The sequence below is a fragment of the Arachis hypogaea genome, chromosome 5, assembly GCF_003086295.3.
Source record: "Arachis hypogaea cultivar Tifrunner chromosome 5, arahy.Tifrunner.gnm2.J5K5, whole genome shotgun sequence".
Taxonomy (NCBI): domain Eukaryota; kingdom Viridiplantae; phylum Streptophyta; class Magnoliopsida; order Fabales; family Fabaceae; genus Arachis; species Arachis hypogaea.
The window spans coordinates 98,691,774-98,719,718 of NC_092040.1; the positions used below are offsets into that span (position 1 = coordinate 98,691,774).

Below are 27,945 nucleotides of genomic sequence, written 5' to 3' on the forward strand. Positions count from 1 at the left end.
GCCTCACTGTGACAAATGTGGTAACCGCTAAAAACACTGCGCCAAGATCGAGATCGGCGCACAAGAAAGACACCAAGGTCTTGGCAGTCTCCTCTTCATCGGCGCGAAGTTCAAAGAAGCCTCCGTCCATCTCTTTCGGCCCAGAAGATCAATGGTTCGACGTGGCCCCTGAAAATCCACCCATGGTCATCACGGCCAGGGTGGGAACCGACCTCGTCAAACGAATCCTTTAGGATACGGGAGCAGACTCGAACATTATGTTTCGCAACGTGTTTGATGCGCTGGGGTTACGGGATGCTGGCCTATCGACTCACCAGCACGGGGTCATAGGACTAAGCAATCACTTCATCAAGCCAAATGGGGTAATAGCTCTGCTGGTTTCCATGGGACAGGGACAAGGCCGAAGGTCAATAATGGCCGAGTTCGCGATTCTACGGGACTCCACAGCCTACAACATCATCCTAGGAAGGAAAATGATTAACGATGTTGAGGCGGTGATCAACACGAAGCTATTGGTTATGAAGTTCGTTGCTGATGACGGATCTGTAGGATCCATAAGAGGAGATCTAGAAACGGCAGTCGTTTGCGACAACGCCAGCCTCTTCCTGAGGAAGAAGTCTAAAGAAGCCTCTGGAGTGTTCCTTGCTGACTTAGACGCCAGAGTTGACGACAAGCCCAGACCAGAACCAGAGGGGGACCTGGAAAAGTTTAGGGTCGGTGACACAGAGAAAAAGTTCACGTTTGTTAATAGAAACCTCCCACATGAATTGAAAGAGCCTCTACTAGAAATGATCAGGGCCAATGGAGATCTATTCGCTTGGACACCAGCCGATATGCCGGGAATAGACCCACATGCCATGTCTCATCACCTAGTCGTCAAGCTGAACACCCATCCGGTGGCCCAAAGGAGAAGGAAGATGTCACAAGAGAGAGCAGTGGATGTGGCCAGACAGACGGCCAGCCTCCTAGAAGCAGGTTTTATACGAGAACTAGACTACTCGACCTGGCTGTCAAATGTAGTTCTGGTAAAAAAGGACAATGGCAAATGGAGAATGTGCGTAGACTATTCCGACCTCAACAAGGTGTGCCCCAAGGACTGTTTCCCCCTTCCCAACATAGATGCACACGTTGACGAAGCGGCGGGGTATTGGTATCTGAGCTTCATGGATGCCTATTCCGGCTACAACCAAATACCGATGCACCGACTCGACGAGGACAAGACATCATTTATAACACCTGGGGGAACCTATTGCTACAAAGTGATGTCGTTCAGCCTGAAAAATGCAGGGGCAACATATCAAAGACTGATGAACAAAATATTTGGCAACCTCATAGGCAAGACAGTGAAAGTCTACGTGGACGACATCCTCGCAAAGACTACGCAACCTGACGACCTCTTGAGCGACCTGGAAAGTGTTTTTGCATCTCTCCGACAACACGGCATGAGGCTCAACCCCCTCAAATACGCTTTTGCCATAGAAGCTGGAAAGTTCCTAAGATTCATGATAACCCAAAGGGGAGTAGAAGTCAATCTCGAGAAATGCCAAGCAATACTCTAAATGAAGAGCCCGGGCTATGTCAAAGACGTCCAGAGACTGGCTGGTCGCCTCACATCGTTATCCCGCTTCCTCGGGGATCCGGCAGCAAAGGCCCTGCCCTTCTTTAATCTGATGAGAAAAGGAATAGCATTTGAATGGACCCCCGCATGCGAGGAAGCGTTCAGACACTTCAAGAAAATCCTAGCAATACCCCCCGTGCACGGAAAGCCCAAGGCCAGAGAGCCACTATACCTATACCTAGCCATAACGGGGGAAGCCCTGGCAACGGTCCTAGTACGAGAAGAGGGGAAGGCTCAACAACCAGTCTACTTCATGAGCAGAGCCCTACAAGGGGCGGAACTGAGGTATAGCAAACTGGAGAAGCTAGCTCTGGCGCTCCTGACATCTTCTCAAAGATTAAAACAATACTTCCAAGGCCACCAGATTGTCGTTAGAACGGACCAAGGAATTCGACAAGTGCTCCAAAAACCCGATTTAGCGGGAAGGATAATGACTTGGTCCATTGAGCTCTCGCAATATGACATACGGTACGAACCTCGGCAGGCGATCAAGGTGCAAGCAATGGCAGACTTCCTGGTAGAAGTGACGGGGGATCCAATCGAAGAGACGGGCATACGGTGGAGGCTCTACGTTGACGGGGCCTCCAACCAAACGTCCGGGGGTGCCGGAATCATCTTAGAGAGCCCAGCTAGGGTCGTATACGAGCAGTCAATCAAGTTCGAGTTCCCCGTTTCGAACAACCAAGCAGAGTACGAAGCCCTCCTAGGAGGCTTAGCCCTGGCAAAAAAATTCGGAGCAACGAGGTTGGAAATATGCAGCAATTCACAAGTTGTCACCTCGCAAGTAAACGGGAGCTACCAAGCCAGGGACTCGCTACTACAAAAATACTTGGAAAAGGTCAAGGAATTAAGCAAGCCATTCGAGGAGGTCACGATCCAACACGTTCCAAGGGAAAGGAACACATGGGCAGACCTTCTATCCAAGTTGGCCAGCACGAAACCGGGAGAAGGCAACCGATCTCTCATCCAAGGCATGATGAAGGAGCCAGCAGTTACCCTGTACCTGTCAAGGCTGAGCCCCTCCTGGATGGATCCCTTCACTAGCTTCCTGGAAAGCGGCAATCTCCCTGACGACGAAAAAGATGCTAAAAATTTGAGAAGGGAGGCGGCCAAGTACGCGATCATTCAAGGACAGTTGTTCAAAAAAGGACTCAGCTAGCCCCTATTGAAATGCCAACATCCTGACCAAACGGACTACGTGCTCAGAGAAGTCCACGAAGGGTGTTGCGGCCACCATATAGGGGGCAAAGCCCGAGCGAGAAAGCTAATCCGAGCAAGATACTACTGGCCATTAATGATGGCAGATTCTAAAGAATTCGTGAGGAAGTGCATCAAGTGTCAAGAGAACGCCAACTTTCACAAAGCACCAGCTTCCGAACTAAGCCTGCTAACGTCCTCCCGTCCTTTTTCGCAATGGGGAATCGACCTCTTGGGGCCCTTCCTGGTTGGTCCAGGACAAGTCAAGTATCTCATAGTCGCAATCGACTACTACACCAAATGGATAGAGGCCGAGCCACTGGCCAGCATATCCTCGTCAAATTACAGGAAGTTCATGTGGAGACAGGTAATAACCCAGTTCGGTATTTCGAAAGCTGTCATCTTGGACAACGGGACGCAGTTTACCGATAAAAAGTTCACAGAGTTCCTCACCGGCCTGGGCATAAAACAAAAATTCTCCTCGGTAGAGCACCCTCAGACAAACGGCCAGGTCGAGTCTGCAAAAAAGGTCATCCTGCTAGGACTCAAGAAGCCACTTGATAATAAAAAAGGTGCTTGGGCCGACGAACTCGCCTCTGTCCTCTGGTCCTACCGAACAACCAAGCAGTCATCCATGGGGTAAACCCCCTTCTGACTAACATACGGGCTAGACGCAGTAATACCTGTGGAAATCGGTGAACCGAGCCCGCGACTGCTCTTAAAGGGAGTTGAGGAAGCCGTGGAAAAGGACTTAGTGGATGAGGCCAGAGAGATGGCCCACTTATCAGAAATAGCACTGAAGCAAAGAATGGCCCTGCGCTACAACACCAAAGTGCTCAAAAGAGAATTTGAACAAAACGACCTCATCTTAAGGCGCAACGACATCGGTTTACCGACCCCAGGAGAAGGCAAATTGGCAGCAAACTGGGAAGGTCCCTACAGAGTCAAAGAGGCGATTGGCAAAGACGCCTACAAGCTGGAAAAGCTCGACGGTAAAGAGATACCGAGAACGTGGAATGCAAGCAACTTGAGGAGGTTTTACTCCTAGCTCACATGCTGATTCGGCGACCAAACGAGCTAAGTAGTTAACTTGAGATTGTACCTTCATTATAACTTTAGACCTGTTGTTTAATTACTGACTAAATTATACTTGTCAAAGTTTTCTCCTTTGTTTTCTTTTCCTTGGTCAACTCATCGCGCGAACAAGACAACGATACCCGGCCCCGGGACTGATCACCTCGGGAGCCCCCTAAGCTAACGCCATATCAAACGGCTACATCAAAAGCCACGACTCAGCTTAACCAAAATACCAACAATACAGTAAACAAATGCAAGCGACAAACCAATGACGGTGAAACAATGTCAAATCAAGTCGAGAACACAACTAGACGAACAAAAAGTATTAACTACACTAGCCGACCAAACGGCCCAAGAGGTCATTTTTACAAAAGTCCTACAAAACGAATCTTAAAAACAGAGTTTCACAAATTTTTACAAAGCTACCCAATATCCAAAAGGCATAAAGAGGTCATTTCCTAGGCATGTCGACAATCTTGCCGTCCTTAATCATCTTGAAGACACCAACTGCTGATGTGTTGAAATCAGGGGCAACAATTTTGACCTGGGCCTTAAGGGCCTCCTTGGTCGCTAGTATCGCACCTTTTCCTTGCTTCACGACTTCCTTATACTTAGCTCTCCACTCTGCAAGCTCAGCTTGAGCGGCCTCTTTCGACGAAACGGCCTCATTGCGCTCTTTCTCTAGAGCGGCCACCCACCCTTGAGCAGCGCCGACCTGACTTTCTAAAGTCATTTCTCGCTCGACGAGTCGCGAAACGGTGGCATCAGACACTTGCAGCTTTTGCTCAGCAACTGAAGCCTTATTCTCGGCAGCCTGGAGCTTCTCATCAGACTGTGCAAGTTGCTCCCGAAGAATTTCAACTTCGCGCTTAAAGTCATTATTGGCTTTCCCAGCAGATTCAAGCCTCCTGCGCAGAGACTCCATTCCGGACAGCTCAAACTCGGCCTTTCGAGCTATCACAGCACCGCGCAGGAGGGTACGGTACATCCACCTCGCCTGCCCGGTAAGAGAGGATTCATGGAAGTGCTCTTCAGTGCCAGGAATCAATTGGGCATCTATGAAGTTCCCGACATCAAAGTTTTTCTCCATCACGGTGAGAACCCCTTTAGAACTACTAGATGGTTTCCTCTTCTTGAGATTGGGCACCTCTTCCACGTCGTCGTCAGTCACTGGATTGGATGTCGAACCCCCGGTATCGACCACTTCGTGGAAAGGGGAAGTACGTGCCCCTTCGGTCTCATGAGCTGAGGTACCCTGAACTGGCGTACCGACCTCGTGGACCCCGGCCCCTTGCACGGAAGAAGCCTTGCTCTTATCCTCTGGGGGAGCAATCAACCTCTCGTTGGCCACTTCGCTATCACTCGTGTACAGAAAGGTCTGGAACAAATCAGGGAGACCCGTCACCTCAGCAGACATCCCCACTGTAACACAAAAAGAAACTGTTTAGTCGCAATGGGATATAAGGTAAAGCAAGAAATAAAGAGGAAAGCTCAAGTTAAAACCACTCACAAATATAGTTCCGACCGACCTCCCGATCACCCATGAGAAGGTGAGGGTTCACATGATTCTTCCTGAAGACTGCCAACAACACGTCGGCAATCTTCTTGTCCACAGCAGACATACCCTTATAAGTTACCTTGATGAAGGTATTAGACCCCGCCCCGAAGCTCCAGTACGTCGGGATGAGGCGTTCCCCTTCTAGCGACAACCAGAAAGGATGACGACCTTTGACGGGGCGCACCTTGAAGTATTTATCTTTAAACCCATGGTAGGAGTCCTCAAACAAACCAAAAATCCTTCGACCTTGGGCAGATCGGAAGGACATGAACCCCTTCTTCGCTTTCCCTTCCTTCGAAGGGTTTGTAAGGTTGAAAAAGAAAAGAAAAACATCCACGAACACCGGCAGCTCGAGATATTTACAAACCATCTCGAAACAGCGGATCGAAGCCCAACTGTTCGGATACAGCTGCGACGGCGCCACGGAAATCCGACTAAGGAGTGCCATTTGGAAGGCGAAAAAAGGAATGCGAACCCCCACTTGAGTAAACATGGATTTATAAAACCAAATCCAGTCGGGAACTCGGGGAGAATTGAAGTTGATCTCGTATAATCGCTCGTTGAGGGCCTAGACGAAGACATCATAATTAGACTCCTCGTCAGTTCCTCCGCATAAGTGCTCATTTTGCCAGAACTCGGTGAGCTCCTCTTCGCCCATTTAGTTGGGAGAGTCCTTCAGATCGGAAACCACCCAGGCGTAGGGGTCATACGCCACGGGAGAAGGGAAAGCTCGTGAGGCGATGCGAGCCATACCTACATGGGGGCACCACCCAGTTAGTTTAAGAAGTCGGGTGCTCGAAACAAACTCAGAGACTACACTTAACCTATTATGCAACTAAAACTAAGCATGGCTAAAAGCAAAATCCAAGCAAGGCCTACCCTGGAATGGTAACCCCCTTACACACCTACTTGACGCTAAAGACCAACCATTATACATAATCAGACGAACAGAACGCATGCAGTAAAAACAATCGCAAAGCGAAATAAACACCAAGTAGAAAATGAAGAAATAGGGACTCACCTGGATTGATTGGGAAGAATTGAATAAGGAAGTAAGAACAACGCCCTGTGAAATCCCAGGAAGAAGATGATGATGAACATAAGGAAGGAGAAAGTGATGGATGATGGGAGCAAAGTGTGGGAATAGGGAAGAAATGAACGAGAAGTGTTTTAAAAACTGCCACTCAAGAAGCGCGAAAGACCCAGGGGCAAAACGGTCTTTGCACGCAGGGTTTTTAGCCCATTATGAGTATTTAATGCTCTGCACGAGGAACGAGGCGACGAAAGATCACCCCAGCAACGAACGAACACGCGCACAGGAGGCAAGTCCTCTCCACGGATGGCCGACCTGACGACAACGCGTGAAAAAAGAAATAACACGCCACCAACAACCCTCACGGCTATTGCCGGCGCGTTGGGGGCACTGTTACGGCCCGGCCTAAAAGGGACACGGGCCAAACCGACCCAGTTACCACCCATTCAAATGGTCGGGTAGAAAGCATCCAGCTGTCAACCTAGCCACGCGTCCTAGATAGCTGTGGCAGGAAGCTCCTACCATAATGGGCTATGCCCTTTCTGGGGGCCCACGCCTGACACAGTATAAATGGGGAGGGTCCTACCCCTCTCCCAAGGTACGTCACACATACCCCCTACCCACTTTTCGCCTGCACACTGACTGACTTGAGTTTCGGAGTGTCTTTGCAAGTGACACCCCATCTCTCCACAACGAAACCTCGGCTGCTCGGTTGGTCCACCTCCAGCACAATCGCTGAACCAGGCGCATCCCACCAACTCAAATCACTACCCGAATCGTACATAAATAATTAACATATTAGTTTCAATAAATATCCTTGTAAAGTACTTTATTTTACACAATTACAATAACTAACTATAAGTTTACACATATCATTGATTTATATAGTATCATATTTGTAAACTTATGGTTAGTTATAGTTAGTTACAAATATATGAATACAATAATACGAATACATACAATTTTATAAATTATTAATTTAAATTATGTCTATTTAAATTTTAAATTATAAACTAATACAAATTTTATAATTTAAAATTCTAATTATTTATATAAAATTAAATTGATTAAAAAATAAAAATATACTAATACAATTCAAATCGCATTAAAACATAAACAAGTTTGCTGAGTCCATAAACCACAAAGCTTCTCGAATTCTCTCTCAGCCACCCAACTTCACATAGTCGCTCATGTATGAACCGTTCCATTCTCCAAGAGTAAACCGTGGCTGCCTCCCACAGTTTACGTTCAGCTTTTCTTGCACGTAAACCTTTGCTGCCAGGCACGGTTTATGTGTATTTGAAAAACCGTGGTTAGCTCATACGGATTATATAAAAATTGAAACAAGACATGCACGTAACCAATTTCCAATTGTTGTAATTAGGTAAATGTTTCTCACATTTATTTTATATAGGTAAATTGTCCATAAATTTATATCTTTTGTTGTTAAAATAAAATGATTGAAAAATTAGCATATGCTTTCTAAAAAAAAAATTCAATAATTTACATCAGAAAAGAAAATATACTATAAAATAATTTTATATATATTTAATTTAGTACGTCATGTTAAAAATAATTATTTTTTATATTGAAAGTATAAATAATTATCTAATAAAATAAATATAATTGAACGACTGTGTAAACATATCAGTATATTAGAATTAAATTTTTTGTATTAAAATATAAAATAATTTAATTAATTTTAAATTTTTCATGCATTAGATCAATTATGATTTTGATTTTATAAAAAAACAAAACATTACTAACGTTTTATAATAAAAAAATATTAATTTAATTATTAAAATATAAAACGTCATTGATATTTTATTAAAAAATATTATTTTAATTAAAAAAACACAAAATGTCAATGATATTTTGTAAATGACTATAGTAATATTTAACCTACAGTTTGATTCGTGATAAAAAAAATTTCACCTCTAATAATATAATATTAAAAAAAAGTTCATACAAGATTTCATGATTTTACTTTATTTATTTTTATTTTTCGTCCATCACAAGAATTTGTAAATGAATCCATGCAAATGCATAACATAGCATTGCCGTCAATCATGGTTAATATTGACCCCTCAATTCAATGTTTTGGGACCTACCATTGTGCCCCCCGATAAACTTCTGTATAACAAGTAACAACTCTCCAAACATGCAATAATTTCTCTCACACACATATAAGTTCCCATCTAATTAAAACTACAAAAGCTACTACTACATAACATGTCAACACATAGACCACACTTTATTTATTTATTTCTAACCTCACCTTTAATAACGCACTAGTCACTACTTTCTTTTGAGAAAAGAAAATGATATCTATACACTAAATTTGATATTTATTTGAGATACTCATTTTGATTTAGGCGTATACTACTGTGCAAAAACGAATTTGCTTGTACATGATGTGCAGATGGACACGTGTCGACGTCTTATGAGCTTTCGGTGTTAGGCGCTGGATAGAATAATAATTTTCTTGTAGACAAATGCTTGGATCCCATATTAGCAGTGTGTTCAGTTTTATCAGAACCCCCACTTGTTGTATTTTAGCGTAAATAAATATGGTTGAAACCAAGGTTCTGAAAATCGGACTAGACCGGCCGGTTCGACCGGTTTAACCGTGAACCGACAATATAAGCGGTCCAGTCCTCCTCTATTAACCGTCTGATAGAAAATCGTTTGAAAATCGGAGAATCGGTCAAAAATTGGTCGGTTGGGCCGGACCGGTAACCGGCCGGTTCGAATAAAACGACACTGTTTTGTAGTTTTGTTTATTTGTTTTAAGAAATAAAAAAAGAAAAGCCAAAATCATGCGTGAAGTCGTGAACAATACACCCCCCTCTTCCCCAAATCATTCGTTTACTCCCTGGAGACCTCTGAAGCAAAGCAAAACCCTAGCCCTTCATTGCCGCCGTCGTGCCCGAGGTCCTCAGCGCCGCCGCCGTTCCCAGGTCCTCAGCGTCGCCGCTTCTTCCTCTTCCCCGTGTCCGGAACTCAGGTAGCTCGTCACGTCGTCTTCATCTTCGCTGGCTTCTCTGTTCGTGGCTTGGAGCAGCTCGCCGTCGTCTCGCCTATCGCCTCGTCTCGCCGATTGCCGTCCCTTCCTCCATCGAAGGTTAGTGGCTTCGCCTCCGCTTCTTCCTTTTAATTTCTGAATGTTCGGTCTTCGTCTTCGTCTGAAGTTTTGAAATTGTTGTTCAATTTTTGTTCCATTTTTCTTGTAATGTTCTGTAATTGCCTGTTGGTGATGGCTGTAATTTTTTTTCAAATTTACTGATGGCTCGATGGTTCTGTTCGTCTATTTTAGTGTTTTACTGTTTTGTAATTGTTGGATAGTGATGGCTCTGAAATTTTTGTTCAAATTTACTGATGGCTCTGTTTTGTAATTACTAGTTGCTGATGGCTCTTAATTATTTTGTTCAAATTCACTGATTGCTTTGTTTTGTAATTGTTGGTTTTGCTGGGTGAAGATTTAGTGTTTTGGAATGTTTTATAATGTGCTAATGTTTGTAATTGCTGGATTTGTTTGTAATTGCTGGGTGAAGGTTTAGTGTTTTGTGATTATTGCATTGGTTAATGTTTTGGTTTGTTTTATAATTGTTGTTAGCTGGTTGCTTGTTGCTGGCTCTGTTTTGTAATTTTGCTCTGGTTACTGGTCTGTTTCATAATGTACCAATGTTAGTGTAATTGCTGTTTTCTAATCGTTGTTAGCTGGTTGCTTGTTGCTGGCTCTGTTTTGTAATTTTGCTCTGGTTACTTGATTAAGTTAGTTTGTGTTTGAAATAATAACCTGTAATACAAAAATTTATGACATAGCTCTTGAAAATGGTTTTTCCCCCCAAAAATCTCTTAGGGTGTTCAAACTAAGCTAGCGTATATATGATTGTAGATGATCTCATAATAACTGTTAAATCAATTTAATCATAGTCTCAGTGAAACCACTACTGAAGACCCTGCTTATGCTGTGTTGACTTTTAGTTTTAAGGAGATGGTAATTCATTGGTAGGGTTTGTCCATTTTGGCTTAAGCTTAATTTGGTGCTGAAGTGATGGCTTTCTTTGTGTTTGTTGTCTCCTTCGATTTATTGCAGGTATCAATGGATAAAATGAAATGAAAAACCTACTCCATGGGAAATTACTCCAATAATTGTATCTAATCATGTATCTTGTATTGAACCTATTTTCTACTTTTATGAATTATTTTCCACTATTGTGGCATCTGAGTCTCATGACTCCATACCTTGTATTGAACCTATAAGCAAAATTTCAATGTTGACTGCAATCATTTTGTGTCAATACTAAGATGCTTATGGTATTAAATGTTTGATCATTTTAATAGTGCCCTTTACTCTCAACATGAACAATTATGAATGTAAATGGGAACTATGCCAAAATCAAATTACAATATTTCTCGCTTGGGCCAATTAGTGATTACTATTCTATATTGGGAAGTTTGTGTTGTAGAGTGTTGACCTGTTTGAAAGTTCATTTTATTTTTCCGATTCAATTCAGGAATTCAGCTGGTAATGTAGCAACAGTGGCTGCTAGTGTTCCACAGCATCAGATCCCTTTACATTCCATTGTTACTAATCTTATTTTAAGATTTATATTAGATTATAATTATATTTTAGGATGTTTATAATTTATTTATTATTCTATTCTAAAACAGTTTTTTCGGTTGAACCACCGGTTGAACCGGTTGGACCAATAAACCAGTGAACCAGTAACTAGAGCGGTTTGATGACCGGTCCGGTTCTCAGAACCTTGGTTGAAACTAAATTATTTTGATTAATTAAGTGGTTAGTTTATTTTTTTGTTTAATTAAATTTTGAGAGTTTAAATTTTGTTTTGTATATGTAGTAATTTATTAATTAGTAATAAATTTTTAAATATAATTTAAATTCACAATAAATTAGTTATTATTCTGCCGAATTGAAGAATATCATAAACAAAATTAAATGTATATTATTATTTTAATATTCATACTAAAAAAATTATATAATTAGATTGACTAAGATAATTAATAATGTAAAGTTCAGGACGATAAATTTCTTTAATTTGTTGCTTCTTAGACATTGTAATTTTAAAAATTTTGGATGCAGGTTGTGAGTGTGGTGTTCTTAGTCTTTTCGAGAGACAATGAAAAAGTGAATAAAAATGAGAGTGGAGTGAACGAGGAAGAGAAGATAGATAACATCATCCCACCCCACGTATTCCCGCGTCAACCATCTGCATGGGCAATACCTAGACAAGAGAACAAATCTCAGGCTCCGAATAACATAGCGTCTCTGACCGTCGGATCTTCGCAGATTTAACCTTGTCCGTTGGATTAGCGTGCCTTAATAATCTGAGGCTCCAATTTAGAAACCCGTTCTTAGTCGTCCGATTGTGTTGGACTCAAATCTGGCCATTCGTTGTTACATGCATGTCACTCTTGAAAATAAATCCAGAGGTCCAATTTATAAGTAATATTGACCCTTTGATTTGTGTAGCTAAAAAACTGAGGCTCAATTTATTTTTCGTTATTTTTTACACCCCTTAATTATACATACATCTCCAATAATGATGACAATATCAAAATTAAAAAGCAAAATATTCAACTAGAAGCCTCAAAAACTTGTTTTGATTACTGTTTCGAGGATTACCTGAAACTGGATTGTATCTGGGCTTGAACGTGAGGTCCAAGCTTTTAATGGGATGATTTCTGACGTAACCTACGGCAAGCAGCCGTCGTCTGAGTTGTTTGTGAGAAGATGGGGGGTGGTACCTACAAAATACTCCGATATCAGCAAGGGTCTTAGCAGGTTTAAGGGTATTGGAACTTAAATATATCTGAGAGTGTTAGTGTATTTAAAGGTGATGAGCCAATAATCACTGTTGAGGTAGTTTCACTTCTGATGGTGGATAACCGTCCCTTTAATTAAAGGTTGTTGTAATCCCTCTTCTAGAAGTGAGGGAGAGATATTTGGAGTTGGTTATAACTCCGTCATATAGATTCATATCCGGGCTTTTGAAGTTTCTAGGAGCTCTAACCCGCATGATGTCTTCGGTGAAAGGATCTTCTCCACCTAGCAAGGTGTCTTCCCGAGTTGTATGTGAATATCTACCTCGGATGTCGGATTCCAACTTCGAGAGCTTTTCCTCTAACTCTTTTCGTCGTTTGATTTCTCTTTTCAGATTTCTCTTTGCCTCTCATTGTCGCTCTAACTCCTGCTCTTGCTGTTCGAGTCGGTCATGATGTCCATGTAGCAGCCCCATAAAATCGGTGGAATGAGGTTGTTCTTCTCCTTCTGGGTGATGAACCTCGAAGGAGATCCTTCTCTGATGATAACCACCCGAGATACCTTCACTGTGTGGTTCCTTCGATTTTGGAGGAGGTACCACGAGAACTTGATCGTTGACCGTGTGTTGGTACTCAGGATCTGATTCTAACGCTGTGCGTTCGTCTTCAAGGTGATCGTCCTCCAAGAAGTGTCGATTCCCAAGTTCCCGACAACGGCACCAATGTTTCGAGGGTTACCTGAAACTAGACCGTATCTGGGCTTGAACGTGAGGTCCAAGTTCTTAATGGGATGATTTTCGACTTAACCTGTACCAAATAATTGTCGTCCGAGTTGTTTGTGAGAGGATGAGGAGTGGTACCTGCATAATACTTCGATACTTAAATCAATAAGGATTTTAGCAGGTTTAAGGGTATTGGAACTTAAGTATACTTGAAAGTGTCTGTATATTTATAGGTGATGAGCCAATAATCACTGTTAAAATAATTTCACTTCTGGTGATGGATAACATCCTTTTATTTAAGTGTTGTTGTCATCCCTTCTAAAAATGAAAAAAAAAATATCTGAGATTAATTATAACTCCTTCAAATGAGAGTTATCACTTTATAGTATTCTGTCCGATTTTTCAAGAAGTCGATCATGTGATAGATGTCTTTTAAACTTTTATATGTATTTTTAGATTTGGCTTATATTTTTGGATCAAGTAGGAACAAATTGTTTTCTTTTTCTATTTCGCAGTGAATTTTGACGATAACGATTACAAAACTGAAATAGGAAAAAAGTATTTTCAATTTCTTAGTGTGAAATTAAAAAAATTTCTTTCCTTAATTTCCATTGCATAATAAGTTGAAAGATAATGTATAACAACGAAATTTCAACAATGATTTAAAATGAAATATGAAAAAAAACCATAGATTTTATATTCTTTATCTGCTTAATATTATATAAAATTTATCTATCTTGTACCTTTTTCTAAAAACATATATTAAATTTATAAATTAAAAAATATTCAAAATATAAAAATTTAAATTATTGATATATTTATTAAATAAAAATATTTAAAATTTTTTACTAATACTAAGTTTTGGGAAAGTAGAAAACATTATTAAATACAAACATATAGGACTCTGTCACACGTACGCAAAGGCAGAGATCCAAGACTAATAAACAACTTAGAATTAAATAGGAATTAAGAGACAAACATCCATCATTTTCTTCCATCTAAAATACCAAATAGATACCAGCTTATGTCTTATCTCTTTCACGAGCCATGTGAAGTTTAATATCATATCGTTTTCATGTTGTTAGCCAGGTGGCATACATGCAAATCCTTTATAATCAGTACGACAAACTATAATAACAAGAATTTAATATCATCCATCAACTATACTAACCATATATCATTAACTTCAATCTTAAGAAAATGGCTTGCACAAATTTGCAAACACATGGCACCGATGAGTATACATTTCCAGACCTTTTTTTCCTAAGAGATTTAATTTGATCCAAACATGCCCTCCCTTAATTTATGACCCACACCAACCCACCGGCACAACCCTCCTCTCAAATTTATTTAGGTGGGACCCTTCCACCACCCACAAATAACTAACAAACCCTACAATCCAAGAGGCATGGCCATAGTTACACTTATATCCTTCCCTACAAAATGCCCATAATCATAAAGATACAAAGCTATCCACATTTCGACAATTTCCCCCCTTCTCAACATTTATATTTTATACTACTATATAATTTTAATTTAATAGTTAATAATAATTTATAACATAATAATATTGCAAGAAATTTAGGGTTATATATGTAAAAAGCCCAATCTAGCACTTGTTCGGTGAGAATCCCACTAAGTTGTGAGCGAGATCAAAGCTGACACGTGTCCCCTGTTGTTGTATGTTTCCCATGATAGACATAGACGACGTCGTAGGGGCAAAAGCGAAGCAATAAGTTCCCGACTCGTCGACCGGAATCAAATAATTCTTCGCCGGCAACAGCCACGACTTCCCTCCGCCGAAATGAAACGACACCGTTGGAACATCCACAGACTGCAAAGACGACAAGTCGTAGCACGTGTCGAAGATCGCGAACCCGTTCGTGGTACGCAGGTTCCGAGTCATGCTTCTGAACGCGTCGCGAACCGAGTTGTAGGCCTGAGTCTGGAGCCGAGTCACGGCGGTTCCGCAGTCCACAATGATCCCTCCACTTCCGGACTGGCCCACCGCAAACGTCTCAGGCGGAACGGAGATCATGTGTCCGCCGACGCTGACTCCAGCGAGCTGCACGTAGTAGAAGGTGTCGAGCTTCTGGTTCCTGAGAAGTGCTCCAGTGACCGAGTCAGCGGGTCGAGGCGAGTTGAACTCGAGCGTGGAGCTCTTTGGCGAGTCGCGGTCCACGAGGCAGTAGGAGAAGGACGTTGCCTTGATCTGCGAAGTCAGAGACAAAGGCCCGCCTCCAAGCCCGATCAGACCTGCAGCAGCCACGAACAGGCCCTCGTTATCATGGCCGCAGCCCATTGCAACCTTGGCCACTGATCCGGAGTTGCCAAAAGAAACAGTTTCCGTCATGTATTCACCAACAGTAAAAGAGCCATCGCCATATGAAACCTGTAATGAATCTGAATCAGCTTCTTTCATTTTTTTTCATATCTTTTAAGTAATATTACTCATAAAACAAGATTATTCAAACCCACTCACTTGGTATAAGCACCTGCCGTTGCGACAAGCCGATACGTCTAAGGCCTGACACTGCTGTGCCTGGCAAGTTAGTGGGCTGTAAGAAGATGATAATGTCGGGTCGAAAACCGGGTCGGATTGTTGGTAGCAGTCAGAACAGGGCTTGCACTGAAGCCAGTTAACGTCGCTTCCAGTGTCGAGTGCCATGTAGAAAGGCTTTGAGGGTTGGCCCACGCCGACACGCGTGAAGTACTCCCCGGAGCCCATGCTGGTGCCGGAGGCCACCGGAGTGGATAGGTCTTCGGGTAGGAGTTCTGTTTGGGTGGGGTGAAGGTCCGATTTGGAGATTTTGTTGAGGGCAAAGTGGAGCTTGAGGTTGAGCGCGTCGACTCGGGCTGAGTCGCGGGCGAGTCGGGCCAAGACAAGGGACTTGTAGTCTTTGTGCTTGGCATTGAAGAGTGAATCTCTAGTGTGTAGATTAACAGAGAATTGAGACGAAGAAGTGGAAGTTGGGTTGATTTGTGCTTCTTGTTCTTGTTGAAGAGAAGTTTCTAGAAGCTGAGGGTTAAGGGAAAGGACTTGTTGGGCTTGGTGGAGTGAAGCAGAGAGGTCTAGAACTGTGGTGGCGAATTCAGAAGGTGAGGCGCGTGAACAAGTAGGAGTAGGAACAAAAGAAAAAATGGTGAGGGAAAATGCTAAAGTGAGTAGAAGAAACGATGGCTTCAGATTCAAAGCCATTTTCTTTTTAGTTTGGGGGGTGTGGTGTTGTTTGGGAGTGAAGTGCTTGGATTTATGGGTTTCAAAAGAGCGAGTGAGAGATAGAGGGTTAAAGCGAGAGCGAACTTGGTTGTTGAACGAGGGTAATTCTCTGCGATGAAAAAGGTAAAGTTAGAATGGGGTTCCGGGAATGCAACTATTTCGGCATCGTAGAACGCAAATTGCAAATTTTGTTTCTATTGCCAAATTGCTATGGTAAAGACGTATTCATGGTATATTTATATTAACATTAAGATCACACTATTTATTATACGATAATTACTCACGTAAAAATAACTAAAATAATAAATGGTATATAAAAAAATAGCTGGAATTTATTTTTCCTATGCACAAATAAATCACTACTGCAGGTGGTAGTTAAATGCATTAACTAGTTTTGTTTAATTAATGTTGGAGTGGGTAGTTGAGAAGAAAAACAGTTTTTTATCCGATAGTACTAATTTTCTTTTTCTAGATTTTGTTAAATATCATTCCAAAAAACTTAGTAACTAAGATATTTTCACAAAGTAAAATAGTGTTTTGCTCATTATATTTGGAGTAAATTCTATTTTAATTTTTAATATTTTAATCATCTTATTTTTATTTTAAAATATTTAAAATAATATTAATATTATTTTATTATTAAATTTTTTATTAACAATTAACAAAATTAATATATTATTAATAATATTTTGTTAAAATTATTTTTACTCAACTTCTTTCTCTTATTTTTATCCTCTTATCAAGTTTAAATTTCATTTTTTTATTCCCTTAAAATATTTAAAATGATATTAATGTTATTTTATTATCAAATTTTTTATTAACAATTAACAAAATTAATGTACTATTAATAAATTTTGTTAAAATTATTTTTACCTAACCTCTTTCTCTTATTTTTATCCTCTTATCAAGTTTAAATTTCATTTTTCTATTCTCTTTTTTTTCTCTTTTATATTAATTTTTCAAGAAAAAATTAAAGAAAAAAAAAGAAAAAAAAGATATAGACTTATTAAGAGGGTAAAAATGAGAGAGGAAATTAAGTAAATATAATTTTAATAAAAAGATTATTCATAATACATTAATTTGTTATGTGTTAGTAATAAAAACTAAAATAATAAGATTTACTTCAAATATTAAAGATCAAAATAATACTTCACCCTTTTCATAAATATAAAAAGATTTTAATGTTTGAAATTATTAATGCATTAAAAGTAGTCAATTTTATACAAGAAATATTTGTTTATATGTAAATAATTATTTTAGCCTTATTTTCTAGGTACAAAATAATTATAGTCTTCGAGTTTATTAAGCAAACTAACTAAACAAAAAACTTGTTCTGATAAGAGAAAATATTTTGTCGTCTTAACCGGAAATCATCAGGGTACTTCTGAATAAAGATAGTGTACATTTTCATTAATATTATAAGATGGTGCATTTGAAATGAATCAATCCTAAAATAAGTCAAGCAGAGATTACCGTAAATATAGCTGCCAGCAATATTTCGTGATCACTTTATTCTGAATAGTTTAGAAGGAATGTGGTTTTTCTAATTATGATAAGAATTGTGGAACCAAAAGAAATGTGGTTTTTCTAATTATGATAAGAATTGTGGAACCAATTCAATTAATTGAGGAAGCAAAAATAGAGTAATGCTTGGAAGTTTTAATTTTTTTTTATTTTTTAAATATTTAAAAGAATTAAAATTCAAAAATATAAAATATAAAAAAATTAATATTTTTATTTAAAAATTATGAAAAATAATTAAAAAGATGAATTAAGATTTTTAAGTTTTTTTTCGTGAAAAGAATGTGTCATCTTGGTATGTGGCCTCGCTTTTAAGTTTTAAGTACTAAGTAACAAAGTATCTTGAAGGAAAGAAAAAATCTCAAACAGTCTATTCTCAATGCAGAATAATTTCTGTGCCGCTTTTGTAATCGATGGAGTATTCTTTTTTAAAAGCCTTTCACAAACAAAAATGTAAAACTTTAATTTGTTTCAATGTCATTAAATTAATAGAAGAAGATATTTTCTAATAAAAAATATTATTTTTTAGTATATTTGATAAATTTTTAATAATAAAAATAAAGTATTACAAAAATAAAAAATATTTTTAAAAAAATATAATTTATATCTTTTTAAAAAAAATTAAAAATATATTTTTTATATAAAAATATTTTTATATTATTGTATCTAAATATAATTGATAAATAAAAATATTTTTTTATAAAATATTCAAACATAAAATTAATTTTATTTTTTTATAAGATTTTAAAAAAAAAGATAATTTAAAAAAAGAAATTTTTTTTTTAAAACTCACCCAGCAAACCATAGTTTGAGTAGTTAATTAACCCAGAATAGATGTACAAATTGTTTACTATACTAGCTAGTAAAGTATTACTGTGTTTATAATATTGAATATTCAAATCTTGAACCTCATCAACAAATTAGTATTATCAAATGTGGTTTTTCATCAAACATTTTATAAGACAAAAGAAATATTATAGAATAAAAAATTATATTTGACAACACCATTTAAAAAACAATTAAAAGTCTATTTGACTAAAACTATTTGCTCACGGGAAGATTTCTTGTTCTCCCTATCCATTTTGATGCTATAAACAAGTATTAGCAAAAGTTTGTTGGCTAATATGCTATTAGTCTACCCTTTCTATATTGTTCATGCTAGCTAATATATGAAAAGATTGGTTTGGGGTGCGTTAAGATAATATGAAATGATGAAAGAATGAAAATAGGTAGAATATGCCTGAAAAAGAAGTTAGAAAAAGTTTTAAAATATGAGTCAGATCATAAGTCTTTTTTCTTTTTTATTTTGGGTAATGTTTTGGAAATTTTTCAAAACTAATTTTTGGGAGCTCTACCCGATTTTACAGTTTTTTTTTTCTTTCTGTTTTGCAGTTGTCATTATTATTATTATTATTATTATTAGTCAAACTTTTAATTTATAATTATTAGTAAAGCGCTTTTAACAAAAGTATTTTAAAATTAATTTTAAGTTTAACAAACTTTTTGAATAGTTATTATTTAATATTATTTAAATATACACAATTATAGATTAGAATTAAATACTTAATTTAAACTAATAAATACTAAATTCAACATGAATATTATCAATATTAAAACTAAATATGAGGTTAAAATAAAAGTTATAATATAAACATCTATGGTTTCAATTGAATCAATCTGTTTATTTGTGAAAAAAAAGTTGATAAAAGAAATAACTAAACAAAAGTGCATTTTACATGCACAACCATCATTTAAGTAAAAAATAAAAACACAAAATTTTAATTCTATATTTATATTGAGTTTAGTGTATTATTATTTAAAGGTTTAATTAGCCTGTTGGTTCTATAGTTTCGTGAAATTTTAAATTAGGTCCTTATATATATATTTTTTTAATTGAGTCCCTGCACTAAATTTTTTTTTTCAATTAAATCCTTCTTAGTAGTAATTGACTTAATTTTATAGGGATCCAACTAAAAAAAAGAATTGGTATATTGACCTAAATAAAAAGAAAAAAAAAGTGTAGGGACCAAATTAAAAAAAAATTTTGGTGTAAGGACTCAATTAAAAGGAAAAAAGTATAGAAATCTAATTAAAAATTTCGCGAAACTATAGAAACTAATAAAGTAATTAAACCTTATTTAAATTAATTATATAATTTTTGTTTTAAAATATGATTTTAAAATATTAAATAATGTTAATTAATTAAATGTTAATAAAATTTGCTAAATTTAAAATTAATCAAATTAAACTTGACTACTTTTTGCTAAAAAGTTTTCTAATTATAAAAGTTTAACTACTAAAAAACACTACTACTACGTGTGTGTTTGGATTTCAGTTTATAAACGGGAGTTTATATAGAATTGATTTTGCAAACTTAATTTTGATGAAAAGTAAGTTTGTATTGAAGTGATTTATATTTGGCCATCTTTATATCAAAATGGATTATAGTAAAATAAATATGGTTTGGAATACACTACTCAAAATCATTTTTAGATGAAAAATTACTAAAATAGACATCAACTTAAATAATTTTTTATATTATCCTATCATTTTAATTTAGATATTTGAATAATCTTATTAATTAATTTTATAATAAAATTAATATATATTATTTTAAATAAAAATAACATATAAAAATTAGCAAAATAAAATTATATATATAAGAGTATTTTTTTGGTGACTATGTATAAGAGTATTTAATTAAATATGTTATATTTTTTAAAATTTTAAGTATTAACATAAAAATATTAATTTAGTATTTTTTTACATCGTATTTTCAGTTTAATACTCTTAATAATTTTATTCTTAATATTATTTTTGAATCTAACGTGTATGATTTATTAATACCTATAATTAATTTTTTATTTAATTTGTCTTTTTTAATAGGATCATAATCTATATTATAAAAAAATTACAATAAAAAACTATATATACAAGAATTATAATTATAAAAAAGAATATTAAAAATAATAAAATTAAATATTTATCTTGACAGTAATAAAAACAAATCTAAAAGTTTTTGATAATGTATTTTATATAGTATATTTTTAGTTCTCTTAGTACTCTTTTTTAGTACATTATAACTTTTTACTATTATTATTATTATTTATGATTAATTTTTTTGTTTAATTTACTTTACCTAATGGAATAAATAAATCATATTATAAAAAGATAATAATAAATATAATATACAAAAATCATAATTATAAGAATGTATAATGTCAAATAAAAATAATAAATAATAGAAAAAAAGAGCTCATATAAAGAGAAATAACAAGAAAAGAAGGTCAATTCACCTAATAAGAATTCCATAAATAATACATAATACAGTAACATATCTATAGGATAAAATTGGTAAAGGAAAAATAGATGTTGAGGGTAAATGGCTAAAAGCCCGTTGGTGAAACGCAGAAACTAGAAATTGTTACTTCTGGTAAACGTGGTTTTAAATACAAAATCACTTCTGCGTTTGCCAAACTAAAAATTAGCCAAACAAAAATATGAAACTTTCAATAAGCTTAAACGTGCTTTTTCTTCTCAGACGGGTTTGCTAAACACACCCTACTACTACTACTAATAATAATAATAATAATAATAATAATAATAATAATAATAATAATAAAGGAAAACGAGGAGTATAGCAGTAAAATCAAATGGAATTCCAAGATTTTGACCAAATTAGGTAGGATTTAGTTAATAAAGATTTTTTTAAAATTTATTCCTCGAAAAATTTCCGTATTGTTTTATACGCATGGGGCACTGAATTCTCTCATGCGACTCCTTGATATGCAAGAGTAGGTAGCTTAGCTATGATAGCAATAACATTTGTAGTTGGAAAAGAAGGACCATTGAAGTAAATGGGCTCAAAACTCGAAAGTAGTGGACAAGGATTTTTTGGTTTCATGGGCGTGAATGTAGTAATTGCTTGAATCTGGGTAGCTCCTTTTAAAAATCCTACATGGGTGAGTTAAGGATCATGAGTATTTTACAAATCTTGAATCAAAATTAACACTGTTTACTTCAATCGTAAAAGTGGATAAACTGCACATTTTCTGTGCCAAAGCTAAAATATTTTCTTCAGAATAAAAGAGTTCGTCAAGAAAAACAAAAAGAAAGGGTGTTTTTATTCTATTTAATTTTTTATCATACATTACATATTTATACTGAAGAGGAATCTTTATCCACAAATTGGTCCTTAGTGTGGCTGCTTCAAGAGGCAATAACCGCAATATTGCCACTCTTTTATAAGCAATATTGACCTTTTGGTGATTTAAGGGTTTAGACCTTAAGCTTTAGGATATGAAATCTACTCCAAACACACCGTCTTTAAAGTTTGATTCTGCAGTCTGGACCACATAATTTTAATTTTGAGTTAGATGTGTTGTTTAAGGTTTTTATCTGAAGTTAAAAAGAGTTTTTTTTTTTTTATCGGATGTCCCCGAAGGGACAATTGTTTTTCTTTAAAACCCATTTTGCCCTTTTCTACAAAACCCAACTTAAGGAAAGAGTTGGGAAAAGAGACCGGACTTCCAATTCGCTTATATTTTGGGCTATGACACAAAGACACCCTAAATAAATCTTCGTCAGAGTCATATCCAAAAACAAGATTCTTCCGCAGAACCTATAGGCTCAATTCTCAGCTAAAAACTTTATCCATGATACTTAGAAGACTGATATTACTGTCCAAAAAAAAAAGAAGACTGATATTGGCACTGCAAGGCCTGGCATATGCCTTGCTAGAAAGAAAGTGCATCAAGGTTTAAAATATAGCTATGCTAGCAGTGATTATAAAGAACTCATGGGAAAGGAAAAAGAGGTGTTTATATTCAAATATATTATTTGTACATTAAAATTAATTATTAAAATTAGTTATTATTGATTTTTATACAAATACATATGTAATTTAATTCATTTTTAATATGTATTTTGTATTTCAATGTATATTCTATACTAGTCGCTGATTTTAGTGTACACTTAGCATGGTTAGTGTATGTTACGGTATAACGACAAAAAAAAAAAGAGTGATATTGCAGCTTCCATAATTGATGATATCATTTTTCCTCATCAACTTAAGTAAGTATAAGAGTTTGAATGTATTCTTGTATACATAGCACAACAATTAATTGACTAGCGACAAATCTCTAAATAAAACTCAGATTTGTGAGAAATTAGTCTCTAAATAAAACCCATATGACACTTATGTTGCTTTGCCCAAATGCAAAATTCATTTATCTCCATGAGAGTAAATTATCATTTTTTTATTATAAAAGATTTGAATATTTTTACAATTCTAGAAGTAAAAGTCAAAAGATATAAAATAATTTGATACTCATCAAATATTTTGGTTAATTTGACAAAACTACTCAATACACTTTTATAGTTAGAATTCCACTCAAAATTTTTATCGTCAAATAGTTTTGGAATATTCATTAGTACCTCACACCTAGTACATACCACCACAAAATGAAAAAAGGATGAAGATAAAGATGGTGAAAATATGTAATAGCAGCATGCCAGAGATATAATTTCTGATGTAATTAATGTAATTCTTTTTTTTTTGGACTATTTCAGTAGATCATAAGCTTTGCATAAATTAATGAACATAGGCCTTCAAATTACTATGCTTACATTTTCAATTCATAGGTGAATTTCAAGGGAGGCAAAACAATGAAATGGTAGCAGAATTATGTTATATATATACGGCCATTTAAATACAAATAATGCTTCCATATATGGATGGAAGCAGTGTATGTCCTGCATAACAAGTACAACAGTATCTAATACTATCCCTTTCTTGCTTAGTCTCACTAATTTTCTATACAACTATTCCTTAATAACTGGAAATGTGGACATTATGGACACTATAACAATGAAACTATATGATCCAATTTATAGATGGGTAATCTAATCAGCAACCACCATCTGCTGGTTCAATTGAACTTAGGAGCCCATTTCCTCTTAATTGCATGCAGTGGTCTTCAGCATCCACTTGAGCACACACGATCACCACTGCCATGCCGTTATAATGCGCTTCCTGCATGATGTTAACTGCATTGTCTAATGTCATTCCGGGTATCACCTTCATCAGAACTTGCACGACGTATTCACGCTTGTTGTAGTTGTCATTGTGCAGCAAAACTCTGTAAGGCGGGGATGTTTTTCGCGATTTCCTGGTAGAGAACATGTGTCATTCATTAGAGGTTCTATTTTTGGATTTGAAATTATATGCCTTTACTCTTCTCAGTTCTCAGAAACAAAGATAGAAAACCTCTTAAAAAAGGTTTGACAGAAAACAAAAAAGAATGAAGGCATAATCTATGTCATAAAAAGACTTAATTAGACAGATAAAAGAGTAAATGTCCAACCCAACTCTATCTATTTTCACGAAAGACCACACGATCTCTAACAAAAGATAAATGACAACGCAGCTCCTAATCATTTAACTTTTTAAGACATACTGGTCATTTATTTTTTGTTAGAGATGGTGTGGTCCTTCGCAAAAATAGACAGAAACCAGAGTGAGTACAAAAGGCTTTCAACGGATTCTTTACTCATACACACCACCATTATTACCATTGGACAAATTTTTTATTTATCCTCTTAGACGACTAAATGAACAATCGATTGCTTTCTAGGATTTTAAAAAAGTGAGAAGACCTATTTCATTTAGAATTTAGGAGGACGTTTAGGACGACTTTTATGATGCTATATCATTACTCCTATCAATATGCTATTTACATTAGACCAGCAATCAAAGTTATGCCATTTACATAAGACCAGAAATTAAAGTTGTTTAATATATGTATTGGCTTCATCAGAGTTGTTCAAGTAAACAAACACAGGTTTGAAACTAAACTTCAACTAGGCCCTACTTTTAATTGCAACACATCCTTCAGTAAATCTAAGGAACTGATCAAGGCCTAAACTCTGAACAATAGTTGTAGTAAGTACCTAAGTTTCATCATTCAAATGGTCTATTACCAAAGTAAAATGAAGACACAAAAATCAAATTCAAATATAAAAGCAAAATCACAGTTTGCATTCCTTTAGCCTGGCCTCAAAACATCAAATGAAAACAAGATTGAAAGCTGGAGGAACATAAAGAAATGGATCAGGAAAGAATTATACAACAGTGTGTAACACAAATAGCTGCCGCGATAATATGCATGAAGTCATAAGTTCAAACCTTATTATCGCCATTGTAGCAAAACAATGGGGCAAAACAATACCCCTCTTCTATGGTATATGGAATTCCAAACTATGAAAGTCGTGTTAACAAGTAAATTAGTTCTATATTTGTATGAACTAAAAATGGGGTCAAAGTTCCTTGACAGTACCGAAAATTATAGCCGTCAGTGAGGATACAACTTTTTCTTATAGTTTCTCGTAACAATGGACCAAATGTTAAGTCCATTGAATTCTAAAGATGAGGGTAGTCAAGCAATACCAATACTACGATGAAACCACTTGTCCTAAAAATTTAAGCCAAAAAGAGAAAAACCATGAATGGCTATATATCTCTCTAACAACGTTTCTTTACACAAGAGGTTTTTTGGAGTTTGTGTGTGGGTTTTGCATAGACTTTTATCCTCTTTCTTATGTTGAAATTCTTTTATTCTAAATAATAAGGATCCAAATCTAAATCTTTAGGTGATAAAAACTCTTGATACTATTTTACTAAAACCACTTGTCCCAAAAGACTAAGCTTATAACAGGAGGTATTGCGATTCTAATAAAAGGAAGCATAAGTGATCAAGAGAAGGTTATTACTTGCTAAGTTATTGTTACCTCAAATCAAACTCAGATTGACGAGAAGGCGAAGTTGTCTCTATGGTTGGTCTGTCCAACACCCCGCCACCTTTCCCTATTACTGCCCCTGCCGCACTCATTATTACAACACTCCGACTTCGGCTATATCTGAACCCATAATTTCTATCTCCTGTTATTGCAAAAATTAACATATAAACCCTCTTACTTGATCATAATTAAGATTGATCCCAGAAGTAAGAACAAATAATATAGTCAGCTAAGAACTCAAAAATGTGGTAAACACAAACAATATGCCAAAAACAACAATAACGGAAGGAATGGTACCGGGATTAGATGCATTGAAAACATGGTTGGGTGAAAGAGCAAGTGGACTGCTTAATGCAGCTTCCATTTGGGTGCTCTATGTGTGGTTGACACCTAATTAACAGTAGCAGGGTTTGGTTTTTGTTCTAGTTCAAGATCCTCAAATGCGGTGTGAAAACTGAAAACACTACAATGTTTTCGTTTTTGTCGTTACCAAACTGATTTTTTTTTGTGGGTGATGGAGGTTTGGTGCACAAAAGGTATGGTGCACACTGAATTTTATTTGAATTGTTAATATGCTGACACGTCATTTTGAATTCTTATTTTGTTGTTCTTTTCTGCCTTTCCTACAATTTTTGCCTCAAATTTTAATTCCCATGTAGGACAAACACAAATAGAATTGTAATCTTTACGGCCCTACACCAAGACGATTGGATTTTCTCTATAACTATTAATAAGATTGTTATTAAGATTGAGTAAATAAAATTGATCCCGAAAGATTATTCAAACCCAGTCACTTGGTATAAGCACCTGCCGTTGCGACAAGCCGATATGTCCAAGGCCTGACATTGCTGGCAGAGGGGTTTATCGTTCAATTTTTTCATAACTGAAGCTGTATTAAATCATTTTAAATAGTTTAAAAATTGAACCAAATTATTTTGTCAAATAAAAAATTGATTTTAAATTAGTTTACAATATAGTGTATCAATTTAAATCAGTTCATAAAAATAAGAAAAAGTTTAGGGAACTAACAGTTTTATTGAATTTTGGCCAGCATGTAATCAGCAAAGGAAGGTGAACCATTGGATGAAATCTCATATCAATCTCACACCATCAAATCATTATTGATGGCTAGTTGATGGCTAACAATCACAAAAATTGCTGGCCCCTAACATTGCTCTAAAAATAAAACCAATTTTAATTAAAAAAAAACAGTTTAAACTAGTTTATATTTTAACGTATATAAAATTAGTTTTTACATTTTTTCTCTCTCACACTCTCTCTCCTTTTCTCCCTTTCTCTCCCCCTCTCTCCTTCCCTTCTCCCTCTCCCTCTCCCCCCTCTCTCTCTCTCATTCCCTTCTCCCTCTCTCTCATTTCCTTCTTCCTCTCTCTTTCCTTCCTCTCTCTATCTCCATTCTCTATCTCTCTCTCCTTCCCCTCTTCTTCTCTCCCTCTCTCCCCCTCCTTTCTCTCTTTCCCACTCTCTCTCCTTCTCTCTCCCCTTCCTCTCTCTATCTCCCTTCTCTCCCTCTCTCTCCTTCCCCTCTTCTTCTCTCTCTTATTCTCTCCCTCTCTCCCCCTCCTTTCTCTCTCTCTTTTTCTTTTCTCTCTCTATCCCCTTTCCTCTCTTTCTCCCTTCTCCTCTCTTTGTCTTTCTCTCTCTCTCCCCCTCCTCTCCCTCTCTCTCCCCCCTTTTCTCCCTTTCTATCCCTTTCTTTCATTCTCTCTCTCCTATCCCTCTTCCTCTCTTTCTCTCTCTCCTTCTTCTCCTTTCCTCTCCCCTCCTCTCTCTCTTTCTCTACCCCTTTCTCTCTCTCTCTCTCTCTCTCTCTTTCACACTCTCTCTCTTAACATATATAAAATTAGATTTTACATTCTCTTTCTTATCCTCTCTCTTTCTCTCTCTCCCTTCTCTCCCTTTTTCTCTTTTTTTCACTCTTCCTCTCTTTCTCCTCTTCTCTCCCTCCTTTCTCTCTCCTTCCCCTCTCACTCTTCCGCTTCTCTCTCTCTCTCTCCCGTTTTCTCCCTTTCTCCTCTCTTTGTCTTCCTCTCTCTCCCCCCTTTTTCTTCTCTCTCTCTCCCCCTCTCTCTTCTTATCTTCCTCTCTCTTTCCCTCCTCTTTCTCTCCCTTGCCCCTCTTTCTCCCTCTCTCCTTTCTTTCTCTCTCCCTTTTCTCCTTCTATCCCTTTCTCTCATTCTCTCTCCCCTATCCCTCTTCCTCTTTATCTCTCTCTCCTTTTCTCTTTCCCCCTCTCTCTCTACCTCTCTCTTTCTCTCTGTCTCTCTCACTTTCTCTCCCCCTCTCTCTTCCTCTCTCTTTCTCCTGTGTTCTTTCTTTTTCTTCCTTCTCTCTCTTTTTCTCTCTCCTCCTCCTCTTCTCTCTCTTTTTTCTATTTTTTCTTCTCCTCTTTTT

At 36.6% G+C, this 27,945-nt stretch overlaps 3 protein-coding genes and 1 long non-coding RNA gene across 5 annotated transcripts; 2 read left to right on the forward strand and 2 right to left on the reverse strand.

Moving 5' to 3' along the window:
* The first annotated feature begins 1,559 nt into the window (after nucleotides 1–1,559).
* Nucleotides 1,560–2,777, forward strand: LOC112803840 (uncharacterized). The gene has a single exon (XM_025847298.1). The coding sequence runs from the start codon at nucleotides 1,560–1,562 to the stop codon at nucleotides 2,775–2,777; it is 1,218 nt and encodes a 405-aa protein (XP_025703083.1).
* Nucleotides 2,778–9,348: 6,571 nt separating this feature from the next.
* Nucleotides 9,349–10,787, forward strand: LOC112803841 (uncharacterized). Its single transcript, XR_011881705.1, has 2 exons — nucleotides 9,349–9,607; nucleotides 10,583–10,787. It is a non-coding gene; the product is annotated as an uncharacterized lncRNA (long non-coding RNA).
* A 3,351-nt stretch (nucleotides 10,788–14,138) lies between these two features.
* On the reverse strand, nucleotides 14,139–16,482 carry LOC112802185 (protein ASPARTIC PROTEASE IN GUARD CELL 1). Its single transcript, XM_025845283.3, has 2 exons — nucleotides 15,478–16,482; nucleotides 14,139–15,387 (listed from the first exon to the last, which is right to left on the reverse strand). Exons 1-2 carry the CDS (start codon nucleotides 16,192–16,194, stop codon nucleotides 14,605–14,607), a joined length of 1,500 nt encoding a protein of 499 aa, XP_025701068.1. The 5' UTR covers nucleotides 16,195–16,482; the 3' UTR covers nucleotides 14,139–14,604.
* Nucleotides 16,483–23,409: 6,927 nt separating this feature from the next.
* On the reverse strand, nucleotides 23,410–26,114 carry LOC112802186 (ATP-dependent Clp protease adapter protein CLPS1, chloroplastic). Of its 2 annotated transcripts, none has more exons than XM_025845284.3 (3): nucleotides 25,831–26,114; nucleotides 25,525–25,675; nucleotides 23,410–23,906 (listed from the first exon to the last, which is right to left on the reverse strand). In XM_025845284.3, the coding sequence occupies exons 1-3, from the start codon at nucleotides 25,895–25,897 to the stop codon at nucleotides 23,645–23,647; spliced, it is 480 nt and encodes a 159-aa protein (XP_025701069.1). In that variant the 5' UTR covers nucleotides 25,898–26,114; the 3' UTR covers nucleotides 23,410–23,644. The 2 variants fall into 2 exon arrangements, with proteins under 2 accessions (XP_025701069.1, XP_072093685.1); XM_072237584.1 differs by having other exon boundaries at nucleotides 25,525–25,710; nucleotides 25,831–26,102.
* Nucleotides 26,115–27,945: the final 1,831 nt, after the last annotated feature.

What these genes read in the sequence shown, in the direction of transcription:
- LOC112803840 (XM_025847298.1), top strand. Translation starts at nt 1,560, where the DNA reads ATGAAGAGCCCGGGCTATGTCAAAGACGTCCAGAGACTGGCTGGTCGC.
- LOC112802185 (XM_025845283.3), bottom strand. Translation starts at nt 16,194, where the DNA reads ATGGCTTTGAATCTGAAGCCATCGTTTCTTCTACTCACTTTAGCATTT. An exon ending in ACGGCAGGTGCTTATACCAA is followed by an intron (nt 15,388 to 15,477) that starts GTGAGTGGGTTT and finishes GATTCATTACAG; the next exon opens with GTTTCATATGGCGATGGCTC.
- LOC112802186 (XM_025845284.3), bottom strand. Translation starts at nt 25,897, where the DNA reads ATGGAAGCTGCATTAAGCAGTCCACTTGCTCTTTCACCCAACCATGTT. An exon ending in TTTCAATGCATCTAATCCCG is followed by an intron (nt 25,676 to 25,830) that starts GTACCATTCCTT and finishes TTGCAATAACAG; the next exon opens with GAGATAGAAATTATGGGTTC. An exon ending in CAATCTGAGTTTGATTTGAG is followed by an intron (nt 23,907 to 25,524) that starts GTAACAATAACT and finishes GTTCTCTACCAG; the next exon opens with GAAATCGCGAAAAACATCCC.